The 20,595-nt window shown below is 36.7% G+C and overlaps 1 protein-coding gene across 1 annotated transcript in view; it reads right to left on the bottom strand.

The window, feature by feature from the left end:
- zgc:174164 (uncharacterized protein LOC570656 homolog) overlaps positions 1-14,152 on the bottom strand; it is a 72,413-nt gene extending 58,261 nt beyond the window's left edge. Inside the window, exons 1-4 of the mRNA XM_028795235.2 lie at positions 13,999-14,152; positions 7,023-7,132; positions 5,871-5,947; positions 1,919-1,997 (exon numbers count right to left, since the gene is read on the bottom strand). Coding sequence (XP_028651068.2) covers positions 1,919-1,997; positions 5,871-5,947; positions 7,023-7,132; positions 13,999-14,068 — 336 coding nt within the window. The 5' untranslated portion in view covers positions 14,069-14,152. The remainder of the gene's footprint in view (positions 1-1,918; positions 1,998-5,870; positions 5,948-7,022; positions 7,133-13,998) is intronic.
- Between the last annotated feature and the right edge of the window lie 6,443 nt (positions 14,153-20,595).

Here is a 20,595-nt window from a genome sequence, read left to right as displayed (position 1 = left end):
ATGGTTAGATATTTTGATGCATTTTGTATATCTAATCTAATTTAAAATGGCACAACATGAATTAGATACACAGATTTTACTGAATAATTTGTTGGCTGAAAGTACTCAGTGTTAGTATGTCACAGAGAGGGTCTGCAGCATTGTTCATAATGGTGCTCAATTTTGCTTTAATTCTATCCTTTGCTATGACCTCCAGGGGTTCCAGAGTGTATCCCATAACTGGGCCTACCCTTGTTAATTTGGTGAGCCTCTCTTGAAGTGATATTACCGGCCCAACACAACACAAATCCCCACGCTCCTTCACATTGGAGTAATTTACATACATCTTTGGGATTTGGGAGAAAGTTTGAAGTATGTGAAAAAAAAAAACCTAAAAGGACATGGTGAGAATGTGCAAGATAGAGCCAACTTTTGTCTCTTAGAGGTATGGAGCATCAATGCTATCCACCCCACCTCTCTACCATCCATTTCAAAAATTAGAGGTATAAGATTTCAAATAAAGATAGACATTTTGCAATAGGTGATGTCAAATTTAAAAAATATTACTTACTGTTAAATTCACAACAAAAGTACCACGATCAGGTCATATTTTATTCATTTTACAGTGGCTTTAAAAATATTAATTTAGAATTTTATTTCAATTATTAGACATATTTAAACCAAAGACCTGTGTGTGTGTGGGTGTGGGTGTGTTGTGCTAATGATGAAGTGACACAATGTTGAAAGAAAGCAAATGGCGTGGTTCAACAACGTGCAAGTGAAACACCTCAGCAACAGATGGCAAGGCTTGAAGTTTTCATTAAAAACATTGTCTACCTGGAGGTATTTTCTTAAGACAAAGATTAATAGGACTTATATGCCAGCGATACAGCTAAGATATGATATCGTTAGTGTCTTCTTACGAAAGCCAGTAGGGCACCAAGCACAGGTGGTCCACGTCCTCTGCACTGGGTAATTCTTAACAGTTAGTTGACGCCTCTCCAAGTTCATGAATATCATAAAACTGCTATAGAGCCTTTGGGTTGTATTTTGTCCCAAAGACCACATGCAGCTAATTGTATTATAATATGTAATCTTAATGTATTTCTTTTTTTCCTTATAACAAACACATAAGACACAACTATGTCAAAGTGAAAGTAAAATTCTATATAAGCTTCAAATGACCACAAAAAACAGAAAATGAACAACTCTATAAGTATTCAGCTATCTATATATAATAGAGTTGTTTCACAATGATTTAACTGGCATTAAAATATCTCTGGCAAGTCCCATCCTAGGTCTGTACCCATCTAACAAAATATTTCATGAAGTCGAGAAAACATTCCAAAATAAATACTGTATAAGCTTATTGAGTTGCATCAACTTGTCAATGGCATATAAAAAGCTCAAAGACAATGAAAATACATAAAATCTACAACAAAGTCAAATTGTCTAGCTGTACAGTGTTTAAGAATTATGTCCTTAAAGATTAACTAGTGCCTTCTTTAAACTGAAGACTGATCTTGCAGCCGGATAAAGAACTAAAACACCTCAAAAGCCATCATGGGTTGGCTTTAAAAAAAAAGGCAAATGTATCTCTCTCATAGATTGACTCCATTTTGTAAATATTTATGGTATTATTTATTTATTTTTTTGTCTCACTTATAATTAATTTACAAATTCCCACTGAAATATTTTTTCATTTTGTAGAGATTTTTTTATTAATAAATGACATAAAGTCCCTATTAAATACATCAAGGATCCACGTGCAATGCAACACAAGTAAAAAGTTTAAAATCCTACATTGTTCAAAAACTAATTAAAGCTAACATATACTACCAGTGCCTACTGCACATACTGTATATCATATTGCATCTTTGTCTACCTCATATAATTGATAGACTTTCAGCTTTATCGTACATACTGTATAATATCTTACCTGTAATTCTGGGTTGGAAGTTTGTAAGTTTCCATTTTTATCATATGTATACCTTGTGTAATCTTCTGATAAAAAGCCTCTGATAAAGGTAAATAAAAAAGCATTTTAATATATTTTGCTTATGAATGTTTTAGACAAAATGTTTCTCTGTATAATAGAGTGGCTTTTAAATAAGCACACCTTAAGAGGAGGAGGAGGTATAAGAGGTATGTCAAGATACAAACAGACACACTTACTCACTAGAACAATGTTCATGGCAGTACTAATCTTTATCAAAAATGGGGTTAATTGAAGTTAGTACATGACAAGACATAAGTATATTTGTTTAAAGGGGTAATCTAAAATTCTTAGCCACTTAATTGAGCAGAGATTGGACATTTCCACTGACAGAAGTTTTTTCTTTGCCATCTTACAATAAAAATCAAACAAGCCTGTAATACATGGCCTACTCCTAAATAAAAAGGCTGCCATGATATCACAAGCAGCTGTAAGTAATGCAGCATTATACAGCAGCAATGGAAAACAGAACAGAGCAAGTAGATAGGATACAGTCTAAAGTCATAAACAAGTGATATCCAACTGTAAACAAACAGCAATAAAAAGTATATTATTTCATAACAGACCAACAGTATACTGTGTAATACTGGGAAAACCAAATAAAAGTATCAACTGCATCCAGACTGTGCACTGTAACCAGTATGGGGTGCCACTGAGCCCCAAACCCCAGATCCAATAATGTCCAAAACAGTCATGGATTGAAATGGATTGTTTAGTCCAACAAGCACCAAAACAATAAAACACAGCCCAAAAAACATACAAACAATAAAGTTTTTTCTGTCCTTTCACCTCCAGTTGAGTGTTGCCTGCTGCCTCCCAGCTCTGACTCCCAGACATAAGGCAAAACGCTTATTTTATACTGGGCCCAGAACAGCTCCTGGTGACCCGGAATGACTTGTGGGAGGTACTTCTAGGTTGTTTGAGAGTTATGGTAGTGCCCCCCAACAGCACCCTGTTGAGGCACCCAGGGACCCCGACATGGCTGCACTTTCGGACTCCAGCTCGCCATGAACCCCTGTGGGTGTCCAAGCTGAGATGCCTCCAGTGGACCACTGCCAGTTAACACATGGGGGATGGAACTGCTCATGGCTGCCAGCTTCTGCTTGTCAATCCCCTGAACCCTCCATTTTGACCTGAGGACATGCCATTGTCCAGCTGGGATGTCTGTCTGTCTTCCATGGCACTCACAGCACCTACCTGTTGAGACTTCACCCTGAGTCATCTTAATAGTCCTTTAAGTCTTACCCTATATTTACTTCCAGGACAAGCCCTTGAAACACTTATGTGCTTAGGAAAGTCACATGAAAGTCCTTGAGCTATCTCCTCCGAGGTTCCCCTACTGACCCAGGCATACCTGGGGCATTATTGTCACATGTACAGAGTACAGTTAAATTCTTACTTGCATGTGCAAATTATTTACCAGTATGAGTTTCTCGTTTGAGGTATGGACCCCCTCTGGCAGCCTGGCTATATTAGAATAAACTGACATAAACTGTGTGAGGGATGGCCGGCATTTCAGTCCAGCCAGGACGTCCCTCAACTGAAAGAAACAGCCTTTTCAGGACACTACATCCCCCGGAACGCTAGATGGCAGCTCCCCTGGATAGAAATGGCTCCTCGGATTCCCGCAGGGCAGCATGGGACATGGAGTCCATATCCTCAGCCTTGTTGGGTGCCGTGGGTGCCGCCAGGGGGAACTCACCAAGAACCAGGGGGATATTACGAGGACGTTAACCCAGAAGTGCTTCAGGGTCACAAGGACGGAAGCCCACAGTACTTCCGGGACGCTTGATAAAGGAACATGTGATGGTGACCCGGAGAAGAAATACTTCCGGGTCACGAAGTATAAAAGGACTATGGGAAACCCCAGCAGACGGAGCCGGAGTTGGGTGGGAGTGTGACGGAGCTGCTGGGAGTTGGAAGATTGTATGATTATTGATTATTGTATTGATTTATTTATTGGAGAATTGTGGAAAGTGTGGTGCTTTGGGCACTATTATTGAAGAAAAGAATAATAAAATCTTCTTGGTGTTTTACACGTGTATCTGGGACATCTGTCTGGTGGGTTCAACTGGGCAACAGCGACCCCTAGCGTCCACAACTGTTATTCATAAATTTACATAGATTAACTTTTATCTACCCTGAATAATGAAAAAGACTTGTATTTTTTAAGTTTGATTTTACATTTGCTTCCTATTTCTTTCTTTTTTTTTTTTTTTCAAAATATACTTGCTTCCTCTATGTTAAGTTGTCTGTCTGGTTTGCTACCTCTAAGGCTCCATAGTCATATGACAGAAATACTGTAGGTCAGGTGTTGTAATCTCAGAGACAGTGCTAGAATATAATTTAACAAGTATGCAACTTGGAAATGTGATTTATTAAAGATCAAGAACAACAAACAACTAAATAAAAACAGACTCATAGTCATGCAACTTGGAAATGTGATTTATTAAAGATCAAGAACAACAAACAACTAAATAAAAACAGACTCATAGTCAAAAAAGAACCAAGACATAAGCCCTCAAAATACCTTGGATAATTCTCCCCTAAGAATTACTTGAAAAGGCAATTGTTTTTAACTAAATCCAATACCAAAAATACCAGAAGCTATACATCACTATCTTTATTACACAAGAGGTGATGATGCAATATGACACTTGATTCCCAAGTTTTGTAAGCAGCACTCAGGACACTGCTATGCAGAAATAAGCACAAAATGGAGTTCGCCAAGCACAACATAAAATACAAAATGGTACTACCAGAATAATGATACAATATTCTAAGTGTCTCAAAAAATAACTGTACACACAAACATTGAAAATAGACAAGTTCCAGATAGTATAAAGGTGCACAACAGCTGGTATGAATAGCTATGCTTTAAACAATCAGACTGAATTAAAAATTTAAAAAACAAACATCCAAGTTTTAAATTCCTTTATCCCAAACCTATTACAAATTTGATTATCTAAAATCATTAACAGAACACAACACACTTGTATTTTTTCCTATACACTACACTTTAAACATTGACAGGAGACATTTTTAGATACTGGACCTTTCAACCATGATATAGAACTCTGAACCATAATGGAATATGTTTGTTTCTGATGTAGCTTAGCTTTCAAAATCTAAATAATATCCATCCATAATAGCTTCACAACTTGCACAACTTCCTGAATTGAAAGCAAAGGACAGAAGGCAAGTAGCCACCCTTACTGTAATAAAGGTCTTTCTCCACCAATTTAAATTAGAACCTTGGGGTGCTGCAAGCTATCCTGGCAAAGTACAAGTTAGAAAACAACCCAAGAGGAACCCCCAGCCACTCATACCAACCAGTTTAATTTCACCAGTTAACTTAAACTTTTTATCTTTAGGATGTCTAGAGAAAACCAGAGTATGCAGAGGAAAAAAACACACTGACATAGTGAGAATGTGCAAACTCCATACAGACATTAACTAGATTTGGATTTGAATCCTATGTCTCTGAGTCTCAAGGCTGAACTACTAATCACTACACCACCAAAAAACACATTTTAATTATACCTTAAAGAAAAAAGAACATTTCTAAAATAAAAAACTGACTATATCAATATCATGACACTAATCAAAAATAATTTGCAAATGATTGGTATAATTAATCTTGATAAGAAATGACATTTGTGTTTCCATAACACTATGATTTTTCACTTTCCAGATCGATTATAGGTGCATAGATTGGTATAAGTGTTCCTTGTGATGGACTGGCATTTTGTCCAGGGCAGGACCCTGCCTTGTGCCCAGGATAGTAATTGGCTACTTGATACCTTGCACTGGAACAAGTAAGTTCAGAAAATGTATGCCTGTATTTAAAAAGCAGATTCAGCACATATTTACTTTGGTAGGAAATTAAACATACTTATTCTTGTCCAAGTGAATGAGATGAGTAACATCTTCAATTGGAAGAGAATACGACAGCTTGTCCTCATCAGGTATCTGAAAGATTACAAATCCAGACTAAAATTAGCATCAGTTGTCATTAATCATCTGTTACTGAAAAATACAAAACACAATACATCAAATATTTAAAAACAGTGAAAATGTACATCATGTACATAATGAACCTGCTTAATTCAATTCAGGTATCTAGCCCCATCAAGCAGCACATCAAGTACAAGGTAGATAATAACTTTGGGCTCTGTTTCAGTCCTGTGCTGGGTACACTCACTCACACAGCAAGCAATTTTGGCCCACCAGATTTAATCCATAGTAAACATTTTTGTTTTGTTATAAACGGCATGGATTGGTTGGCTTCCAGATTGGGATGGATGGTTCCTTACCCAGCCAGGAAGTCTATATAATGGAAGGATGTGGATGGACAGTCTTCCTGGCTAGGTTGGTTAGGGATACCTTTCCCATTCAGGAAGTTGTGGAAGGATGAAAGGAAACTGCCTTCTGGGGTCATGTGTTTCCTCAACAGGCTGGATGGCAACATCTCTCTAGTATGGCCCCTATGTGGACACCTGCAGGGCTGCATGAGAGTTGCAGTTCTGGAGGGCAGTTCTGTTGGGGTTCTCAGGTGCCACTAGAAAAGTAAGGTATTCCTAACCAACCCAGCCAGGAAGACCGTCCATCCACTGTGTTGAGTACCAGCCCAGATCAAGTACTGGTTGTGACATTTCTTTCTATCCCCCGTTAAGAAAAGAATCTAGAACCTAAGAAGTTATATTGATACCCTTTGTGTTAGGTGTACAGTTGGTTCCTGCCTTGTGCCCAGTACTGTTCTTATTGTGAATAAATAGATTCAGAGAAAGAATTGATGGACAATACTGCAGTAGTGAAACACCATGCACGCTAGAACACTGGATTCTGGCAAAGTGTGGACATTAGAAAATATGAATGTATGAAATAGAAAGAAAGAGAAACAGACATTACTGATATTCAACTCTGTTTTTTCTCCCTACCAGTAGATGTACATTTGCAGGTACACAGAAAATGAGCTTTAGTGTATTAAAGAGGTCTTATCTTTTATTTTAAAATTAGGCAGAAATAGACACACGCTGGTACGTACCTTGAAGAAATCTGAAGAATCACCTGTGTCCCTTCTCACCCTCTCAGTCACAATTTCTGGTATAACTATGCTGTATGTTACCAGTTTTGATACCTTTTCTTTCAGAGTTTCTGTAAATAAAGAGATGTGTTAGAATGGTGATAAAATAAATGCAGGGTCACTCTATTGTCATTCATTTTTGAAACATAAAAAGTAATGAACATATAATCCAATAATGAAATAACCATTCTGCTTGAGGAAATAGTTACTTATTCACCTCTATTTCAACCCAACTTGATTCACACATCAAAATGAATAGTACTTTTTTATGTATTTTTACAGTCTGTGCACAGATGATCAGTCATTAATGACAAAAAGGCAACCGTATTATTTTCATTTAATCACTTTAGCTGCCAAGCCATACAACCTTTAGCCCATATCTATTTTGATACAGTAAAATGTTACACATGTTTTAGACTTTCAAGTCCATCAAGACAGTAGAATACTTTCAAACATGCTAATTATATAAACCAAATGGTAGGATATCACTTTATTCTGTCTTCATAGTTCACAGATATATGTACAGTTTTAGGCTATATATAAAAAAGCAATTAAAATCTCAATGTGGTTGTCTAAAGGATAACAAGAATTAATCTGCTGTGGTGTAGATCATTAGCATTGTGAAAAATGAAAAGTGCAAGTAAAAACAAGCATTCATAATATTGTTTTGCGGGACCTGCTGTCAATTGAAATTTTGAGTCCAAGGACATATAGCCTGTGGTGGGCAGAGTACAAACATGTCACAATATTCTAACTGATAAACATACCCACTTTTATTAAAACATAACCAACAATCTTTTTGCTTTCACCAAGTCCTAAAATTAGATAATTTACGTGACACATACACATATCAGTTTTTAAAAAGGCAATACTTATTTCAGCAAAAAGAAGCCAAAATGCAGCCGTTACTGTAAATGTACTATGATTAAGAGTTTTCTAGAGTCCTGTTTAGCAGCTCTGTCCTTAAGGGGATCCCTTGAACAATACCCAAAACCATATAAAGACCAAAACAGATCAAAAGTACAGCACAGTGCAAATGAACAACAAACCTGCTACCCTGCTGGGCCTGACCAACGGACTGTAATACCAGTGGGATGCCAAACTCAGATGTCCACAATGTCCAAAACCAAAAACTCCATTAACATTTTCCAAATTTTTCTCACCACCTGCCTTTGGTCATTCATTCTCTAGTCAGTCAAACTATTGATGAACCTTGTCCTCACAATTCTAAGCCCACAAATTCATTTTTCTTTTTTTTTGGACTTTCTTTGACTTTTTTACTACTTGAACCTAAGAAGGAGGTGCATTCTCACCACCTAAAAGTATGGAGTGTTAAGTAGTAATGACAGGTTCAGATTAGTATTCTTTAAAAACTAAGTAAAAGTCATACCCTCTCTTACTGCTTCTTCCTTTGCTTCTAAAATATCTCTGATTTTAATCACTCCTTCTGATACTCGCTTACACATTTTCCCATATTTTGCAGAGTACTTATTACACTCCACTGGTACATGCTCCACAGGCTTGGTGGCTTTCTAGCCAGAATGAGCTTTTAAATCCTATCACATTAGTATGCCAGGGATTACTTTCATTCACCTCGGAATTACTTCTGGGTCAGGAGTTGGTCTTCATTTGGACCAGGGAACAGAATGCTAAGCTTCACCTTATGGCTTCTAGTATCCCCGAAGCCCCAGCCCTAATATTTGCTTTAAAGTGTTAGAATATTCTGGCAGTTGCTCCATAATATGCCCTTGAAGGATATCCCTTTTACACAGCAAGAACTTGAAGAAATCATTTTTGTATGAGTTATTGTCTACTACATCAGACTTGGAGAAACTAGGTCCTGCTTATAATATTGCTTCAGTTTACGGGGGTCTGAGGGCATTGATTTATATACTGTATAATTCTCTGTTTGGTCCTACTGATAGACTTAAGGTATGACTTGGACTTGGGAATTCCAAAGCTGTTCAGTTTTACATTTGTTGGTTTGCCTAGTGTCATTATCAGCTGTATGATCATCCAAGCTGCAGCTGTCAGACAAACACCCACACGCTTCCCTCTGAACTCTTAAATATAAAGATACTAGAGTGGTTCTTCAGAGCAATGCCAAAAGGAACCACTTTTGGTTCCTAAAATACAAATCCACATGGGGGTTTCGGAGAGAACCTTTAGATCTGTAACAGACTCCATATAGTAAATAGCAATTAATAGACAGTAACAGATTTGCAAAATACCAATATGTCATTATTTTAAAAGGACTCTTCATGTATACAACAACACAATCTACATCATTTTTTCTTAATCTGTTAGTGATCTGCTAGATAGCCTGCCATACATTAAGGATTTCATGGTTTTTCTCTACACTAGGAAGTTTTTCAAAGAACCTGCTTCATATGCAAAGAACCCTTCCCAGAATGAAATGGTGTTTTGTTAAGCAATGGTTCTATGACAAACCACTCAAACCACTAAGGAACCATAAAATGCCATTAAAGAACCAGCATTTTTAAAAGTGTAGAATACTCTGGTATAGAGAGGGGTTCATGGTGAACCAGTGCTTGCAAGGTTTTCAGGTCCAGTGGTTGAATAACAAGCTCGAATTATAGCTCCACTACTGTACTTGATGTTTGGTATGAAGTTATTGTGGTGATATTTTGCATTTGATTTTGAACCAACATGGCATTGTGAATAACCATTAGACAACTCCACTTTGCCATTGTCTGTCCAGATGAAATTGTTCCAGACATTTTGTAAATCTTCACAAAGATAAGTTATGCTGTTGTGTGCTTTCTGGAAATAGACTTCTCTTGTCTGCCCTTCCATAAGATCCAAACTTGTTCAATCTTTTACTGATGTCATGCCAGTAGAATCCTATTAATCCCTCGCTGTAGAATATCTTTTCTTTTCTTTCGATTTTCAGATCTTTGAGTGAACTTCTTGAGATGTCCAATCTTGGGAGGACTGTTCTCTATTTGTAAATAATCCTTGTCACTGTAGAATAATGGACTTCTTTTTTAACTTCTTTTAACATTGGCATGGTGTTTACTTCAGACCAAGTTGGCAACAGACCTGGGGCCTCATGCATAACACCGTGCGTAGAATTCGCACTATAACATAACGTAAGCACAAAAGCCGAAATGTGCTTACGCACAGAAAAATCCAGATGCAGGAATCTGTGCGTTCACCAACTTCCGCATTTTTCCGCTACATAAATCCGGCTCAGCGTGGAAATAAACGTACGTGCACGCGCTTGCTGTCCCACCCCAACTCCTCCCAGAATTACACCACTTTGAATATGCAAATCAATATAAATAGCCCTTAAGCCCAGCGTTCTGTGAAAAGGCAATGGCAAAAGTATGAGGAAAAATAGAAGAATTTCAGCGAATACCAAATGGAGGCAAAAAAAACGTACTATTTGTTGGTTTAAACAGTTATATAAGCAACAAAAGGAAGTTGATCGAATGACATAGCGTGTCAGAGAAACTCGAAAGCTCAAGTTCACAAAGTCGCACTGTGCCCGAAATAAAAAAGAAGTTGTCACATATCAAAGTCGGCGTGAAAAGGCGACTCGTAGCCCACCGTCTGAGTGTCATATGAAAGCTTATTAGGGTACAGTGAAAAAAAAGGCACACAGTGTGAAAAAAGCACGAAATGTCAACTTTAATCTCAAAATTTCCACTTTAATCACATAGTTTATTTTGTCATTAAAGTAGAACATCATAAACTTCATCTTAAAATCGTTTAATTTACTAGTTTCTCAAATCTCATCGTAACTAAAGTAGCACGTTAAATGCTTTGTTGTGAATTTGATCTTATATGTGCTCTATGTGCCTGAATCACTACGTGCTCTTCCTCCGACAGGACACATAATCCATTATGTTCGTAATATTACAGCTCTCTGAATAATTAAAATACTGGGAAGTATACGTGATATCATTTTCATGATGATATGAGTTAAAGCATGTTATTAAACATGGGAACACGGTGGCGCAGTGATTGTTCATGACTTACACAAGAAGCTTTCTGCGCCATGCGCGACCTTCAATGAAATGCTTTATTACAGAAGTACTGTCTTTTTCAAATGTACTAACCCCCAATTCCTGTCCTTACATTTCTTTCTCCAAATACCCAATCGCCACATAACCAGCTCTGTAATAGAGGTTAAGCCATCTGTAAGCTTAGAACGCCGATTCTTCAAAACTTTTAAGGAACATTGAAGTATCTTCGTAATGTTTAATTATTCTATCCATCTATCCTTCCAGTGTCGCGCCAGCCATAGCATGAAAACAGCGCGAGGCAGGAACAAACCATGAACGAAGCTCAAGCTCGCTAGCGCTGCGGCACCGTGTAGTTAAAGTTTTATCTGTATAATATAATCAACATATTTTGCTGCATTTCATCTTAAAAATGATATTGTCATCATATGTAAATATGCGCTTTATAAAGTGTATCATAAGTACAATTACCTCACGGTAACTTGCAAGTACAAACAGTTCTACAAGGAGCACTTGATGGACTGATTGAGTGCGTGTATAGTTCTTGGGATGAAACTGTTTGTGACTCGCGAGGTCCAAACAGGAAAGGCTGTGAAGCGTTGGTCGGATGAGAGCAGTTCAAATAGCGAATGGCTGAGGCAGCGAGTGCTTGATGCTGTATACCAATAATTCTCTTTCCGATCGCTGTAGATCTGTGATTCACACTCAGATACAGTGATATAAATACTCCGAGTGGTGCAGTGCGAGTACTGTAATATGGAAAAAGATGGTCCGCTGTGGCAACCCCTAACGGGAGCAGCTGACAGAAGAAGAAGAAGGTGCAGTGAGAGTAACAATGCTAAAGTAGTTATGGTATTTAGAATAGTTTGACCATTCTGTGGACCATTATATTGTTACAGGTTAATTACAATCAGATGCATTAAATTTATGAACGATATGCGGTTAATTTCAGTGTATTTGATAAAGCCGCCATCGTGGATGTGGATCTAAGAAAGGGTAACCACACAGGAACAGCAGCACTGCTTTGATGCTGGGTGCCGCCAGTCTGCAAAACCAAGCGGAGAACTTGCGTACGACAGGGTATGACGTACCGTGGAAAAGTGCGTGGCTTTACGCCAAGTGTAGGTTTTATACATCGCGATTTGAATGTGGAAATGTTCTTACGCAACATTTCTGTGCATACACATTGTTTATACATGAGGCCCCTGGTCATCATCTAATTACGTACTTTTATAAGCAGAATCTGGTCTAATTATATTAACAGAAACTGTGTAGTTATTTTTTTATGTATAGCTTTTTATAGTATGTTAGCTTATTTTTTCAGAATACTAATAATTGATTTGCAACTAATATCTCTTCCCCTTCCAAATTTAAATTTATCTTAAATTAGTACTTGGTGAGGAATAAATGCTTGTTTAAAATTGAATTGTAATCAAGTGTTAAAGTTCTAAAACCTGATGCAAAATTAAATGATAAATTACATGATTCTGTAGCATACAGTATTGTATTAATAGTAATATAAATCTCAGTGCTTCTGAAAATTTAATTTGACATAGAACTTAATTAACCTAGTTCAGAATTATAAGACAGATCCTACCCTGAAAGCACTGCATGCATACAAGGCAATAACAACCTGCTCAAGGCAGATTATCAGTACTGTACATTGTTGGACCAAACCCAAAATAGGGATCTCCTTTGCAAGGACTATAAATGAGATTCCATGCACCTGTTTAACAATATAGGGGTCTTTATGAAGATACTGTAAACATTTAACTAATATACAGATTTAAAATAAAACTAGGGAAAGCAAGCAAATATAGACTAACTGTAAAAATACCTTGATACGGTTATATCGACAGGTTCCTCGTAAATAGGTTTAGTTGCACCAAAGGAGCTAACAATGTTACTGTAACGACATTGTCATTGGTTATCTTAACACTAAAATATTATATTCGAACAGCAAAACTACCATTTGTTAAATTAAGACAATTACTTAAGAATGTACGACCTCTGTATTTTTAAGACTTTTTAATCTGTCCCAACTTGTTTTTCCCCAAGTGGATAGTGTAAGCCAGGGGGTGGAATTCACCCGGACATGCTGTGACGTCATCATGTACATAGAACGTGTAAAGCGTGTTTATGTTAAATCAGCTTAATACTACTATGTATTGAGGAAGTAGTAACATTTTTCGATGTTAATTTTGAGTACAATTAACATAATAAATGTATAATGTCCCGCGACCCTGTATTCGGATTCAGCGGGTTGGAAAATGGATGGATGGAATGTATAATGTCAAAAGACCACGTGACTCCCTTTGCTTAATGAAATGAAATCTGTTGGCTTTATTTCAACGTAAATGTGTTAATGTGATTGATATCCAGTAAATTTATGACACTGAAAGTGCTACGTAAAGTCAGCCAATATGATCATTTAGAGTTAAGTTATATTATTATATTGTGTAAAGAAAACATTTCAGTGAGATCGTTTTTTGAGATATTGTCAGTGTTATATCCAATTCTGTCCCCCAAGTCCCCCTGGAAAAAACGACCTGTACACAATGTGGGATGATATCAGAATTGATTGATCCGTTAATTTTAAAAATTTGAAACCCTTTCCGAAACACACGTTTAATAATAAACATGTACACGCTAAAAATAGTTCACACCCTATATGTTTTATATTTGTGTATTTTGTTAATTGCTGGATCCTGAGGAGGACGACCATACAGAAACAAAATTAATAAATAAGATTATAAAACTTTATTTTAAAAAGCGCCAAGCGACCCCTTCGGGACGTACTCATAGAGGTTCTTCTTTGTTTCGATGCATTGTTTTAAAGGTTTTCAGCACAGGTAATATCTTAACTATCCCCGTGGAACACAATCACTTGCAATCATTTCTACGATGAGGCAGGTTAATAACGATTAACACTTTAAAATTCTACTTACCTGCTCTGGAGAAACCACTAAAAAATAAACTTAGCAATAAAATAATGTGGAGAGTCCAGAGTTTCGGCATGATCTTCGATTACCTTTGCCCGACTATTTGACAGGTAGTAAGTATCTTGTCGTTGAGCTGAAGCTAAAAATAAGTGGAAACCGGCCTGACCTGTTCTGCAATAAAAAGGTAGAGCAACCTTCCCCAGAAACCAGAGTTGCTCAAATCCGAATGCACTGTTTGTAATTCTGTTATTTTTGAAAGTACCAACTTTTAGAAATGCATTGAAAAATACACCTTTCTGTTATCGAGAGCGAAAAAATAAAAAAGAGAGAAACTACTATTCCTATAGTGCTAAAACATATATAAAAAACTTCAGAATTCAGACCTTTGAAAAATAAAGGGTGCAGGCGTGGCGATAGTTGCGCAAATCGGCATAAGAAAAGGCAATAAGAAATGTAAATATACTACTTAATCTCAAATAATCATACAGTTTTCTTTGCACATACGGATAATAAGTGAGAAAGCTGAGCTTAGTTGCATTATATGATAAATTACACTGTAAAATATCTAGATGAAGCTAAATACAGAGAAGTGTGGCTGATTGGTAATAATGGTATCGATGATTCTGTCGTAAAATTTAATTCTTCCTGTAAAATGGTTTTAGACTCAATTGCTCCGCCCAAGATAAGCAGTAACAAGGGTAGACTTGCTCCCTGGCTAAATGAAAATACTGTACACTATCACTGCGCCGCGCCTGTCGAACTGCTGAACGGCATTGGAAAAAAGATGGACTGATTGTCTCTAAACAGATTTTTAGTTTCTTTGCTGATTTAGTATCCCGTCATTTAAAGAATCCTAGGGTCTTATTTAATTAAATTAACGCGTCCATTCACCCTCACTCTGCGATGGGATTAAATAGCACTGTTCATTCATGTGACCTGTTTCTATCATTCTTTGTCAGCAAAATTGATACTATCCGCTGTGGCATTGTTCAAACGGGCTATGAACTTTCTACTGTTAATCATGACATTGTCTTAGAATCCTTTGATCTAGTCTCACTTTTACAGCTAAAAAGAACTATTGACACCCTTAAACCAGCTTCCAGCCCCCTCGATATAGTACCACCACGCCTTTTCGTGTTATCATAATTATTTTATCATAATTAATGTTAATTATGCCTTTGATGTGTTGGGCCCATCCTTACTAGCCATTATAAATGATTCTATTAGTTCGGGTGTTGTGCCCTCATTTTTTAAACATGCTGCAGTCCATCCCCATCTAAAAAAGGCAGAATTAGATCCTGGAGTTTTAGCCAATTTTCGTCCAATTTCCCAACTGCCGTTTCTAGCTAAAATTCTAGAAAGAATTATTTATAATCAATTGGTCGATCACCTTAACTCCAATAATTTATTTGAGATCTACCAATCTGGCTTTAGGCGTTATCATAGTGTTGAAACGGCACTCCTGAAAGTGTTCAACAACATCTCTCTTATTACTGACTCAGGTGATGCGGTAGTCCTTCTCCTCCTTGACCTGTCCGCTACCTTTGACACCATTGACCATGAAATATTGCTGATGCAGCTTGAACATCTTGCTGGGCTTAATGGAGCTGCTCTTAACTGGTTCAGGTCATATTTAACTGGTAGACACTTTTCAGTGACTTTTAATTCCTCTTTTTCATCTACTGCTCCTCTTAAATATGGTGTTCCTCAGTGATCCATTTTGGGTCCTATTTTATTCTCTATATACCTTCACCCTATTGGAGCGATTTTTAGGAAATTTAACATTTCTTTTCACTGCTATGCTGATGATACTCAGGTTTATATTCCTGTCTGCAACTCTGCAACATATCAACTCCACAACTGTCTTTCTGAACTAAGATCCTGGATGGCTAATAATTTTCTTGATCTGAATCAAAATAAAACGGAGGTGCTTATAATGGGTCCATCAGCTAAAGCCCAAATTGGTCTTGGACTTCTCGGCTCTTTCTCTGTCTTTTCCAAACCTCAAGTCCGCAATCTTGGTGTTACCTTTGACAGTAACCTCTCTTTTGAGAAACAAGTAAATTCTGTAGTCAAGGGTTGCTTTTTCCAACTTCGTCTATTAGTAAGATCAAGCCTTTTTTATCTTCTAGGGATCTTGAGAAAGCTACTCATGCTTTTATTTTTTCTCGCCTCGATTACTGCAACTCGCTGTATTCTGGGATTAACAAATCTCTGATACACAGGTTACAGTTGGTCCAAAATGCTGCCGCTCGCTTTCTGGTTGGGGCAAGAAAGTATGACTCTGTTTCTCCTATTTTAGCTTCTCTACACTGGCTGCCTGTCAGTTTTCAAATTGATTTTAAAATCTTGCTGCTAGTTTTAAAATCTTTACATGGGCTTGCTTCTGCCTGTTTATCTGAACTGTGTGTTTTACACCAGCCATCCAGAGTGCTTAGATCCTCTGATCAGTTGTCTCTTGTTGTCCCTCGTACCAAGTGTAAAACCAAGGGGGACAGGGCCTTTGCAGCTACTGCTCCTCGCCTGTGGAACGCTTTACCTCATCATATAAAGGAGCCATCTACAATTGAACTGTTCAAAACAAGATTAAAGACTCATTTCTATTCACTTGCATTCCGTAACCTTCAGTATACTGATTGGTTTCCTCTTTGTGATTATATAACATTACTTCTATTTATTATGTATCTCATTTTATGTTCATATATTTTATTTCTATTTATGTTTTTATGTTGTTTTGTTTTTCTTTTATTCTATTATTGTAAAGCACGTTGGCCACAGCATTACTATGTTGTTTTAAATGTGCTATATAAATAAATTGACATTGATATTGACATTATTTGTGGTGAAAAGAGAAGGAAAGGTGACAAAGCAAGATAAGCCATTTACAACATGAAAATAATGCAGAACAATGGAAATTAACAATTTTATCAAATAATAATTTTTTAAGCTTATTTTAAACACTGGCGTATATGCAATGATATTTTTACTGACAAGACATTCTAAAGGGGTGATGCATCCATCCACTTGATCAGTTCCAGGACTCCTAGAGAAAGGACCTATCCTGGCAGTTTTGGGAGTACAACATGACCCAACTTCAGATCATACTAAACTCACTGGGATAACTGTGTGCTGTAAGTGAAATCACTGATGTCTTTGAGATATGGAGCACTCAATGAATAATTCACACATGCTGCATTTGGGAGAATGAATGAACTCCACACAAACAGTGATCAGGCCTGGATTCAAACCCAGGACATTGGAACTGTGTGACAGAAGTGCTGTACCACTTTTGCTTAATATTTTGGGAGCCTTTATGTATGACTAATAATGAAAAAAAGTCCTTTTTTTGGTACTTCTGTATATCGCTATTGGTAAAATTCTTCAACAGGTATAAATCTTGCATTGAATAAAAAGGGATAAAGCATCAGACATAGCAAGAAACAGGCTGAAATTAAGATGATAGTGGCAGAAAACTATTTTGAAGTATACTGCCATTGCTAATTTCAGTTAGGCTGACTTTACTCAAACTGAGCATAACATAAGGTTTTAAAGATGAAACTTCAGATATACTGTATTGCCATTTCCCAGTTGTCTTTAGTTGATTTAACTTAAAATGAACATGATAGTAGGTTTTATGTGTGCCTTTCACAGTTGACATAATTTTACTATCAGGTTAATTTTCTTATTTACTTTATTTATGCTGTAATAAAGGAAGCAATTTTAATTGTCTTCGGGCATCCATTCACATTTCATATGGCATTGTTGCCCTGCACACAACAAATCCCCCCCAGACTTTATTATTTTTAACACATTCCAATAAGAAAAAAAAGACTCATGTGTGGTGCTATTTTGGATTATTTTTCAGGACATTTTCTGCTGTTATACACCTATCCTTTGGTGAAAATGCTTCATTAGCATTACAGAGACACCTTTAGGGGGAAATGTTGCAAGAAGCTTTGGGTATTCCCACCACCTTATGTGGTCTGAGAGGAAGTTAAACACTACTAATGGTACTTTTTTGATTTGCCACAAAATCTATACATTATAAAACTGCCTTTGGACTGATTTTTGTGTGACATAATGGAAAACCTACAGCTCACAACTCATGGGCCTCCTTTTTTCCATGTTCAGACAAGAGTTTATTAAAATTACATCATATAATTGTGCACAAAAAACATTAACCAGTTGTTTAAAAAGATTATTAGATTATGTTATAATGCCTCAAAATGTATCCTCTACAATTACAATTAAAAATTAGTTATTTTGTGATTTATTAAATGTATGGTACAGTTTCACAATATTGATGGACAGAAAATTGTCACATAATCCAAAAGTAAAAATCATTATAGCTGAACTGCGCTAGTTATCTCATATAAGTTACGGTAACACAATATCTTACACTGTGTTGTTGTTCAGTCTCTCTAGAATTTCTTAATTCTGTACTCTATACATAGAACTTTTTACATATAATTGAAATAACTTCATCTAGCAAATAATATTTTTGAGTGATACAAGATGAAAGACCTGCCACATATATGTATTATATATATGTATTATTACTGAGCAATACAAAGCAAATTACTGTATGAAGCACACATGATATTAGTATTTTAGTAGATCCATATCAGAATGGACACACAAAAATATTCAGACTACTATTTTTGAATTGTTGGTGTATTACAAATGATAGCCAAAAATCTTGTTTTATTTTGTAATTTTACTACACTGAGGTTCTCAATACAAGCGGCTGAAATGAGTTTCCTCTGCAGGGTGTCTGGGCTCTCCCTTAAAGACAGGGTGAGAAGCTCAGTCATCCGAGAGGGGCTCAGAGTAGAGCCGCTGCTCCTCCGTATCGAGAGGAGTCAGATGAGTTGGCTCGGGCATCTGATCAGGATGCCTCCTGGACGCCTCCCTGGTGAGATGTTCCGGGCACATCCAACCGGGAGGAGGCCCCGGGGAAGACCCAGGACACGCTGGAGGGACTATGTCTCACGGCTGGCCTAGGAACGCCTTTGGATTCTCCTGGAAGAGCTAGAAGAAGTGGCTGGAGAGAGGGAAGTCTGGGCATCTCTGCTCAAGCTGCTGCCCACGCGACCTGACCTCAGATAAGCGGAAGAGGATGGATGGATGGATGGATATTATTCAGGCAAAACTGAAATAAAGTGTTATTTCTTATATATGCAGACAAAAAGCAATTAATATTTTGTTTAGCCTTGTTTAATGTAATAAGAATTTTTGGAATTATTCTGTACCATCTTTGTATGCTTTATATGATGATTTTTGTCTGTTTTTGTTGGCAGACTTGCTCGGGCTCATCTAAATTTTTAAAAGCAGTACTTGTTTCCTACCTTTTTCACATTGTTCCATGCCTTCTTGACTGGGTTGAGAACAGGACTTTGACTAGGCCATTCAATATCATTCATCTTTTATTCCTTGACATACTCCTGTATTGTTTTGGCCCTCTCCTTGGGACAGTTGTCCTGCTAAAAAGTTGAATTTTCTCCTCCGGATTCATCTATAATTTCCAAAACAGCGATATTTCTATTTTTCTTCAGCTGTAACAGGCTGCCAGTTCATGCTAATGAGAAATAATTTCAAAGTACAATGTTTCCTATAATGTACTTTCTCATAGTGCCTTTTCTCACAATGTTATGCAAATTTAATTCCTTTATAACTGAGCTAACAATGCAACAATGAAGATGAAATTACTTTGATACATCCCTTTACTATAATATGTACATTTTTAATGATTTTTCCATCCAGTGCACTTTAATGTTTATGTACCTGTACATTCTCATCTTTCACATTTACCAATGATTTCTAAATGGATGCATTTGCTTATCCAAAACAATTAATAGTTACTTCAGTCATAAAATTGCAGAGGCTTTTGAGTAAGTCAGTTATATCACTGTTAGGGTAATTTGTGGCATCTGTGAAACCTGAAATCTTTTGGTAGGCGAGAGTCTGTGAAGTTAAATAAATAAAATACTTTGTTTTTTGTTTTTTACTTTTTTAGGATCTGTGCTGACAAAAATATCTATCAAATTATCCTTCTTAAAGTGTATAAGTTTACAATAAAATCTAAAAAAACAAGTGTAACAAGATTTAACCATATTGCAAGACACTGTGCTTTATATTCCAAATCTTGAAAAAACATGATCCATCAAAATAAATATTATTTTTGTCATTATTTAAAATTTAAGTGATAGTGTGTACATCCAAGAATACAAACATATTTCTATATTCATGTTTCTATTTCATTTAATAGAATTACTGTCATTTCTAAAATATCACAGCATGTGTGTGTGAGAACGTCCTGTGACAGACTGGCAAGCTGTCCATAGTCAATTCTTGCTGCTTGGTTCTTGCTGCTGGGGTCATTTCTTGCCTCCCCTTAATTTCCTAAAGGGATTATGATAATAATTAGGGAATGGTTTTATTGAAAGAAGATTTCTGCATTTTCATATAGGTTTTCTTATCTATTTTTGCTCACCTCAAGATGAAAACTGCAATACTGGGATTATGTTTGGCTTTTTCCGTGGCACAAAACAGACCTAAATGTTTTGCCTGCACAGTTAGAATCTGTAGAATCTGCAGTGACAG

The sequence above is a fragment of the Erpetoichthys calabaricus genome, chromosome 2 (genome assembly GCF_900747795.2).
Source record: "Erpetoichthys calabaricus chromosome 2, fErpCal1.3, whole genome shotgun sequence".
Lineage (NCBI taxonomy): Eukaryota > Metazoa > Chordata > Cladistia > Polypteriformes > Polypteridae > Erpetoichthys > Erpetoichthys calabaricus.
Note: the sequence above shows the minus strand (reverse complement) of the source record. Positions and strands in the feature narration are given on the sequence as shown.